Source organism: Gobio gobio (assembly GCF_949357685.1).
Source record: "Gobio gobio genome assembly, chromosome: 19".
Taxonomy (NCBI): domain Eukaryota; kingdom Metazoa; phylum Chordata; class Actinopteri; order Cypriniformes; family Gobionidae; genus Gobio; species Gobio gobio.
The window spans coordinates 41,210,466-41,220,706 of NC_137112.1; the positions used below are offsets into that span (position 1 = coordinate 41,210,466).

Here is a 10,241-nt window from a genome sequence, read left to right on the forward strand (position 1 = left end):
TGCAAGTAAGAGAAGAAAGCTTCAATGAGTCAAAATATAATGATATCATGAAATGCTAAAGTGAGTGTGGTTAACCTATATCTTGCCTCTACAATACACACCAAGCAATATTACAATATCTGCCCATTTCACAGCGTGATTTCTCGACTGCCACAAATACTTTGTGCACTTTTTATTGTACCTGTTTTTTTAATTGGCCTTTGAATTTAGCTTTATTGTGTGGTTAAAAAAAGCGTCGCTTTGATCTAATGGTGTTGAGCGCTCCAAATGCAAACTTTACATGCAACATTCAGACCGTAATTGACAGTACTCTGATCCAATATAGGAATCGCCTGATTGACAGTCCTCTTTCCCAATAGTGTTAGGGGAACCAGTGGAGGCGGCAATCATATTTCAGGGTGGCCGTGACACCCTTTACACACACCCCTGATGTGCGTTCATTGGCGCCCCTTCAGCTGATGGCGCCATAGGCGACCACCTAAAACCTAAAAACGGCCCTGGTATACCAGGCGTTACACACTTCACTCAGTTCCTCAAAGAGCTCAATACACCATAATGACTTTTCTCCCTCAAACACCAGCTGATGATGGTGCCGTCCTCTCTTCCCAGAGAACACATGTCTGATGAGTTCATACTGGATTCATCTCATCATGAGACTGTGTGGGAGTCTGTGAGCCCTCAGTGATAGTGGAACTTTCCACTCTGTCAGTGTCTGCTCTGCACAGTTTCGAAACAGGTTCAGTCTACAGCCAAAAACCACATGCCAACATGACACTACAGCCAAAAACCACATGCCAACATGACACTCTAAGAAAGCCAAAGCAACATTTCTCGTTTTCATTTAGTTAAACAAAGTACGAAAATAACTAAAACACTCACTAGCCAATTTATTAGGTACACCTTGCTAGTACCAGGTTGGCCCACTTTTGACTTCAGAATACCCTTAAATCTTCGTGGTATAGATTCAACAAAGTGCTGGAAACTTTCCTCAGAGATTTTGGTCCATATTGACATTTAACATCACAGTTGCTGCAGATTTGTCGGCTGCACATCCATGACACGAATCTCCCGTTCCACTACATCCCAAAGGTGCTCTATTGGATTGAGATCCGGAGGCCATTTGAGTTTAGTAAACTCACGGTCATGTTTAAGAAACCATTTTGAGATTATTTGAGCTTTGTGACACGGTGTGTTATCCTGCTGGAAGCAACCATCAGAAGATGGGTACACTGTGGTCATAAAGGGATGGACATGGGCAGCAACAATACTCAGCTAGGCTGTGGCATTTGAACGAAGATCAGTTGGCACACTTTTGTTGAGCCTGTGTGAATTGTAGCCTCAGTTTCCTGTTCTAAGCTGAGAGGAGTGGCACCAAGTGTGTTCTTCAGCACCTATAGCCAATCTGCTTCAAGTTTCGACGTCTGGTGCGTTCAGAGATGCTCTTCTGTAGACCTCAGTTGTAACAAGAGGTTATTTGAGTAACTGTTGCCTTTCTATCAGCTCGAACCAGTCTGGTCATTCTCCTCTGGCATCAACAAGGCATTTTCGCCCGAAAAACTGCCACCTAGATATTTTCTCTTTTTTCTGACCATTTTCTGTGAACCCTAGAGAAAATCCCAGTAGATCAGCAGTTTCCGAAATACTCAGACCAGCCTGTCTGGCACCAACAAACATGTCAAATTCAAAAATCACCTTTCTTTCCCATACTGATGCACAGTTTGAACTTCAGCATTAGTAATTTCTCGCTAGAAATGACATCAGAAGTAGAAAATGTTGGTAAAAAAATGTTTACGTTTACACACAAACTGACCAGCAAACACAACTTTCGGACGCCATCTTTTTTTCCAGCTCAACTGTCACAGAAATTGAAACTGTCTGGAAACTCACCATTGGCAGGGCTCAATCCGAAGGGCGGGATAAACAGTTGTCTTTCAAATTCCCTCTGCACGCAATTGGATAGCGCCATGAGCACCACAACCAACCAGAGCAAAAAAAGAAGGTGAAGCAGACCTAACGTTAGATTAAACTTTTACCGTATCCGGTTGGCAAAACTCCAAACACATCTTCCTTTCTTAAAAATGATCGCAGTGCCGTTCTTTGTTCTTTTCTCAAAGAAAAGCTTAACTCCAAGTCTTCCAGAGTCGCGGCCAAAGCCGATTCGAAAGACCGATGTTCGCCAGCTTCTTTGTTTACGAGTAGCACGCAGAGCTGACGCAACTCTCCCGTCATTCTGTTAAGCCCGCCAACCGACACTATACACGATGTGATTGGCCAGACCAGAGTTTGGTTTTTCCAGCTCGCAGGTCTACCGAGAGTAGCTAGACTACACTCGCGGCAAATTAGATTTGCTGCCGCTAGGGTGCGTCTAGATTTCTAGGCTACAGAATTGTTGGATATCAAAGGCAGCGAAGGATACAAATATGCTGCCTTCAAAAATCGATCTGATGAAGGTCTCTCAGGAGACAGGAAGTGAAGCTAACATTAGATTCGGACATGCCTTGATGCCTTCCTGCCTTGAAATGTGTCCTGCGAGGGAACGTGGCTGGAGAGTGTACATCTACATGTCTTCTACAACATGTACTTTTACTAATACAAATGAAAACAAATCATCATCATCAAAAATGATTATTAGTACCACTGCTACTAAAAGTTCATCCTAAATTGAAAAAAGTTAAAGCTCTTGTTTTGTGCGTGTGTGTTTTAATCAAAATGTTGCAGCACATGTTGGGATGGGTGACGATGATTATCGGATGTTGCATTAAGCCAAATACTCATTATCTTATTGAGTGTGTGTGTGTTGAATGAGTCTGGATTAAAGGAAGGTAATCTGCACCTCAGTCTCACAGCATCCCTGCTAAACTGAGCCACTGTCCATCCGCCACTCCAGGACAGAGGATCAGCCTCCACTAATGCCCGGCAACTGTTGCTAGGCAGGAAACATTGCCTTCTGCTTGATACATGATCCACAGCAGATAAGTTGCACTGCCGTCGCATGACCAATCAAATGAGATCTAGAAAATATCCTAACCTTAAAAGTCCAGTGAGAACCTGCCTGAACTAGGCCAAGTTCTACAGACAAATCCTCAACAACAGGATCAGACCAAAGATCCTAAAGCTCAAAGAGGAATCACAAAAACCCACTGTAATAGAGTAACACTGCCCCCATGTGACCAGCACACAGCCAATGAAAGCCTTACTTTATACTTCAGTTATTAAAGTTACCTGAACGATTTAAACACTAAAATAATCGCAGTCATAGTTCAGTGAAAAAGATTGGCGAAGTCTTGCTCGATTTTTATTGATTCAAGCTTGAATAATTTAATAAGAAAGAAGTGTGTTCACAGAATGAGCCTAGTTGTTTTGAAGAACTGAAAAATCTGTTATACAGTGTGAAAGTGTTTGAGAACAGGCAATTGGAGCGTTCCTGAGGGAGTACTGGAGTATGAGAGCAGCGTGTTGTTATTCTGTGAGCTGATGTAAAGGAAACGTCTGCGGTGTGACCTCTAGTCCAGCTGTCGGAGTTCAGCTTTCCTGCACTGCCACCTGCTGTGCTAACAGACACCAGAAAATGCCTTCAGAAAAAAAAACATCAATTTTTCAGGATACTGTATTTAAAGAAATTAAAAAAAAAAAAAAAAGCTTTACATAACCTTAAAACAATTATTGCACATGCACCTGTGGAACAGTCCATAATACACTAACAGCTTACAGGCGGTAGACAGTTAAAGAAACAGGTCCAATAACTAAGGACACTCAAGAGACCTCTCTACTGACTCTGAAAAAACACAAGGAGAAAGATGCCCAGATGCACCTGTGTGAACATCCCATAGTCCTGCTGCAGGAGGCATGAGGACTGCAGATGTGAACAGAGCAATGTCTGCATGTCTGTAATGTAAGGAACCTAAACGGTGGGGGAACTTTTTTGAGCAATGTTGAGCTGTCATTCTGACTGTCAGACAAACAGTGTCCCGTGATATTGGACTCAGTGAAGAAACAGATACTTTTGGGGGGGAGGGGGGGGTGGGTTCTAGGCGTTGTACTTCATGTTACGTTTTTTGTTCATCTTGATTTCTCACAGCTTGTGTGAGTGAACTGCAGCGCTAACAGAGTCGCACAAAAGTCGTGCAGCTGTGCTCAGAAGACCAATGGACAAGGTCAAAATGGTGTTAAAAATACATTCTATTTTGGTTTGTTTTTCACTAAACCCTATTGTATACCTCCAGAACACTTGGAATACACAGCACTTATCGCATGGGATCATTCTATGATACTTTTGCCTCTTTTTTTTTAAAAAGATTGATTGATGCTGGACATTTTTTTTTTAAATCCTCATTTTGTGGTCCATACAAGAAAGAAGGACATCAAGAACAACAACAGGGTGAGTCATTTCTGACTTAATTCATTTTAGGCTGAACTATCCCTCTAATAAAAAAACCATGTCCATTAACCCATCATTTTCCCTGCCAGCGTTTTTGAAAATAGTTCCCCACCACCGACATTTTTGGTCATTTTCACAAAAGCTTCATGACCCCGGAATATTCTGTTGTATGAATATCTGAAAGAATAGACCATCTGCATTAAAACAAAAAAAAAACATTTTTTTCTAGCTTAATGCATTCCTTTTTTTAATCAACCCTTGAATGTGGGTAAATTTTATTTAAAAAAAGCAACATTTTGAACAAAACGATGAGAAAATCAGCTTGTCGTCAAAGACTACTTCCAGATCAAATCAGAACGATGAGCAAAACAGAGATGGAGTAGATTGAGTCCATCAACACTCCCAAAACTTCACAGTCCTATAGACTTGGACGGCATTACTCTGAACGCCCACAAAAACGTCATATTCGCCATATGCCGTGGGGGAAAACAAGCCAGTAGAACGAATGCACGTAGACCTTGTTAGACTCTTTATCTTTACTCTTTGTAATGATTACGATTTATTTTTGCTTGGTGCAGTCCCGAAAAGTTGCCATGTGGCGTTCTGTACCTCTAGTAAGTTATCTGAAGTTTTAGAGTAAAGATAAAGCGTCTATCAAGGTCTACTACGTGCATTCATTCTAATAGCTTGCTTTCCCCCACGACATATGCAGAATATGACGTTTTTGTGGGCGTTCCCAGTAACGCCGACCAAGTCCATAGCTCGTCCTGGGTTGACATTTCATTCAGTAACATTAGGCAGTTTTGATTCATATGTTGTTTAACGTTGGTGATTGCATTATTTTATTATGCATATGATTACATAATATGATAAAGAACATGTTTCTGCTTCTTTTTTTCCCTGTGTTTTGATCAGGAGATCCAATACAATCTACCGTATAACAGCGAAACACGAAAAGTCTGAAATTTCTGTCAATGGCAGGGAAAGAGTTTTTGTATTTGTTTATTATATGTAATATATAGAGTATGTTTTATATAATATGATTATAAAACTGTAATATAATATTATAATCATCTTCTGATACAAGAACTACAATTCCAAATAATAATAATTATTATTATTATTATTATTAGTAGTAGTAGTAGTAGTAGTAGTAATATTATCTGTATTATTATTAGAATGTATTCAGATTGCAAATATTTTAAAGACATCAAAACATGACATTAACTGATAGAAGAGTCAGTGCTGCATCAGCACACATTGCAAAACATGGAGGTCCAGCGACATACCTCGTACTGGAAGGTTGCATCCAGCAGAAGTTCAGGAAGCATCTTCTCCCCCAGCTCCTGACTGCCCGCATCAGAGACATAGTGGAGAACCAGCATCTCATCCTCTAAGAACCGTCCATGTTTGGCCATGGAGCGCATGACCACCTGAAACTTCTGCTGAAGGTTCAAGCTCTTGTCAACCTTGGTGAACATCATGAGAGCGTGAAAGCGTGACAGCTTTCCCTCCATGTCATCTCCAATTCCTGTTCTGCTTTCTGGATGTCCTGACCGGATGTCTATGGAAAGATCAGCATCATCACGGTTGGTGTTGTGGCTCGCTTGGGTTTCCTTGATCCGTTTTGTGGTGCTGGAGAAGTTTTGCTTTTCGGAGCCAAAGTAGTAGAACGCCACCACTGCCAAAGCTGCAGCAAGGAGCAGCATGATCTGATAGGACCTAAAAGTGCTGATCCTTCCCATGGCGACCGACAGCACCCGCAGGACACCCATGGATCCACTTCTACATGGACACAAAATAGGTCAGGATGCCCTTTCTTTCCCGACTTGTTGACAGTTTCTACTCTCCGATCATGCCTTGAATGCAAGAAAAAGGATTTTATCAATGACATTTGCTGAGCTGAAAATGTCAATTGACACTTGATATTATACCTAATGAGATCTAATGTTCTCCCAAGGTTTTTTTCTCCATTCTGTCACCTGATGAGAGTTTGGGTTCCTTGCCACTGTCGCCTTTGGCTTGCTCAGTTTTGTACACTTTAATATTCAACAATATTATTGATCTGACTGTACTGACGCTGTTTTACAGTATGAGAACTGAAATGAGCTGGGCGAAGACATTTTTGCAGAACTGCTTTATAGATGAAATTAATTTAGTAGTTGATAATCTTTACAACGGAACTGAATCAACACTAAACTGACTTCAGCTAAACAACAGCCAAAATGCATAATTTTCCTGTTATCAATGTAAAGCTGCTTTGAAACGATCTGTATTGTATAACGCGCTAAATAAAAGGTGACTTGACTAAGGGTACGATCTTTGTTTTGAGAGCTACAGAATAGTTAGTTCACCCAAAAATGTCATCTTTTACTTACCCTCATGTTGTTCCAAACCTGTAAGACCTTCGTTCATCTTCAGAACACATATTAAAGGGGTGGTAAAACACATTGTTTTGAAGGCTTGATTGTGTTTGTGGGGTGCACTGTAACATGTGTTCATGCTTCGTTTTAAAAAAAAAATCATTATTTTTCATATATTTGACATTTATTCTACACTGCTCTGTCCCTCCTTATAAAACGGTCTGATGCTTTCCGGGTTGTATGAAGCCAGTCCCTCAAAAATACGCAATGGGCTCAGATTGGTTAGCTGGCCCAGTGTGTTGTGATTCGCTAACCGCAGTGCACGTTTGTCGGAAACGCTACGCCCCTTACCTTACCGGTAGCCGGTAGACTGTGCTTTGGTCAGTATTAGAAACGATGCCGTCAATAAAACCATACCAATCTGAGCCCGAATCAGACCCAGAACATTTTAGTGAAGATGATCGAGCAGAACCTGTTCAGTCCTAATGAGTAAAGACTGCGGATCAATAGTGATCGCTACTGAATGGCACTTTAACTTTTGTATTTTTAGAACGATTATAGCCAAATATCTGTCGCAAGAACTAACCCAAAACACTAAACACTGGCTTTACTATAGTAGCCAAATCACACACAGAACCATGTTTAGCATGCCTGTAGATAAATAATACATAAAAGCTCTAATCAAAGAATCATTTACACTAATGCCAAGTTCGCTGTTGAGATTTTAACGTTAGGTGTTTGTAACGATAGGTGTTCGTCGGATAACGTTAAGTATGAATGAGCATTTAACAGACTGGTTTGCAGAACAGTGTTGTCATCTGTTTACTTCCTTGCTACAACCTATTACAGGAAAACACATCGATGAAAAATAAATCAGACTTACAGGTTGTGGCCCGTAAACAGCTTCTGTTTGTAAATCCAGCTTTCAGGTCAAGCCGTTGTGCATATCCTGTATTGAACTCGCGAACATTGTGAAAGTTTTCCTCCGTGAAATGTGCTGCGGGAGGGAGCCCCGCGCACGTCGTGCATTCACACACTGGCCGCGTTTGTCTCACGCAGCTGACGTTGTGCAAATCCGGTGTTGAACTCGCGAACATTGTGAAAGTTTCCCTCCGTGAGATGTGCTGCGGGAGCCCCGCACGTGCCTGTTCCCTTCTGTCTCATACACACGTGCATATAACATGCTGTATGTTTAACGCTCTGCAACGCACCCCTGTCCCTATGAAGGCTGAACAAAGCAAGTACCCCAGACCTGCAATCCGGATGAAAATAACAGCGTTTCCTCGGCATCGCGGCAACAACACTCCAGCCTAACTATACCACAACAGCGGCGCGATACAAAATGGCGCCCCCGCCCCCCCTATTTAATATTCTTGGAGGAGGGGTTTATGTAAATATTGAGGCTGGTGATGTCACCAACCCTGGAGGAATGTGTGTAGTCGCCTACTGGCCGTTTGCTGTAGTTCTTAGAAATGGATTTCTTTAAAAGCAAATATCTCCCTTTGCTTTAAACTTTGAACGTTGTAACTTTGCAGATGTTGTTTATCCTCAAGCAGCAACATTACACGCTAGCTAAAGTTAGAATAGTGAAATCGTGGTTTAACACCCCTTTAAGATATTTTTGATGAAATCCGAGAGCTCTCTGACCCCTCCATAGACAGCAATTTAATTAACACTTTCAAGGCCCAGAAAGGCATTAAAAGCAGTTAAAATAGTCCATGTGACTACAGTGGTTCAACCTTAATTTTATGAAGCAACGAGAATACTTTTTGTGCGCAAAAAACAAATAGCTTCCTAGTTCTATGTCAGAAGGCTGGGTCACCATTGGCTAACTCCTGCGTCAGCATCACACGCATGCTTCGTGGTGCTCAAGTGAACAGCATCGGCCAATGGTGAGCTGGCGTTCTGACGTAGAACTAGGAAGCTCTGCACTGTATTTACAATGTAAACGGCATTGGAGAATAGCATAGATGAGAAGAAATTGTTGAATAAAGTCGCTATTATTGTAACGTTTTTTGAGCACAATTATTCTCGTCGCTTCATAAAAGTAAGGTTGAACCACTGGAGTCACATGGACGAGTTTAACAATGTCTTTACTACCTTTCTGGGCCTTGAAAGTGTTAATTACATTGCTGTCTATGGAGGGATCAGAGAGCTCTCGGATTTCATCAATTTAATATCTTAATAAGCCTTACGGGTTTAGAACAACATGAGGGTGAGTAACTGATGACAGAATTTTTATTTTTTGGGTGAACTATCCCTTTAAGGCCTGTTCATCGCACAAATCTGCCAAATGACTTCAGAAGACTTATAATCATTTTTATAAAACTTTTATGTTTTTTGTCATTTTGGAGATTGACCGCCCCACATTCACTGTATTGAATAAGGCGAGAAGGTTGTTATTCAAACATTCACTGTTTTCAAGTGTAGAAAGAAATTAGTAAATTATGACAAATCTTTTAACTACTCTGTTAAATGGATGGTTATCCAAAAAATTATATATATATATATATTGTCATAATTTTGTTTTTCACATAGGTTTGGAATGACAGAGATATAATGATAGAGAGATATATTATTATTATTATTATTATTATTATTATTATTATTAGGCCTTTAGAAACTATTATTATTATTATTAAGCCTTTAGAAACTTGGAAAATAGCGAACAAGTCCTATGGACAATTTGTATGGGGTTTTTTTGTGAGGGATTTTTAACTCCATCACTCTTCATTCACTTCCATCAAATGGAAAAACTGGCTAACACACATTCATATGCGACAATATTTCACGGTTTTTGCTACAATGAAAACAAAAAGGCATACAGATTTGGAACGACATTATAGGAAGTAAATTATGACAAGAATTCTCTTTTTTGGGTGAACTCAGAGCCATATAGAGAGATCTCTCTATGGCTCTGGGTGAACTGTCCCTTTAAGTCATTCAGGTCAAATGACAAATCCAAACCAAGAAACCTTCAAAGGTGTCAGGGTCAGCTCTAATGCACATCAGAAGCAGACGTTCTTTTAAATATGCAAATCCACACATGAATAATCCGTGGACCTTAATGCAGGATGGCCTGTAAGCAACAGTTACTGCACATGATTGTACTTACCACCGTCACATGACGCATTCAGCAACGCGCGTTAACACCAGAAGTCCTTCCCTGCAGCTGAAAGCGACCTGTGGAGCAGTCGGTCACTAAAGATAGAAGGGAAACATGAATTTGCAAAGACAGAAGAAATGTGCAGACACGAGACATCTAAACACTTGCGCGTCAAACATCACCGGAAGTTGAATAGTTCATAATAAAAGACTCGCAATCACATGGTAGAGAGATCAAGCATCTTCCTGTTTCTTTATTTTAAAGTGCACCATAGATAAAATAACAAAGATATAGCCTAATTTCTAACAGAGAATAGAAAGTACGACAAACAGAGAATTGAAAAGTGTTTTAAAAAATTGGTTTTCAGAAGCTTTTATCTCTATGTACCATGTCG

General features: G+C 40.6%; 2 protein-coding genes across 3 annotated transcripts in view; both read right to left on the reverse strand.

The window, feature by feature from the left end:
* xxylt1 (xyloside xylosyltransferase 1) overlaps positions 1–10,058 on the reverse strand; it is a 47,107-nt gene extending 37,049 nt beyond the window's left edge. The window contains exons 1-2 of one of the 2 annotated variants that reach the window (XM_079844874.1): positions 9,857–10,058; positions 5,668–6,237 (exon numbers count right to left, since the gene is read on the reverse strand). In XM_079844874.1, coding sequence (XP_079701000.1) covers positions 5,668–6,153 — 486 coding nt within the window. In that variant the 5' untranslated portion in view covers positions 6,154–6,237; positions 9,857–10,058. The remainder of the gene's footprint in view (positions 1–5,667; positions 6,238–9,856) is intronic. The other variant, XM_079844875.1, reaches the window with a different exon arrangement.
* mapkapk3 (MAPK activated protein kinase 3) overlaps positions 1–10,241 on the reverse strand; it is a 206,374-nt gene that overhangs the window by 87,296 nt on the left and 108,837 nt on the right. The gene's annotated exons all lie outside the window — the stretch shown is intronic.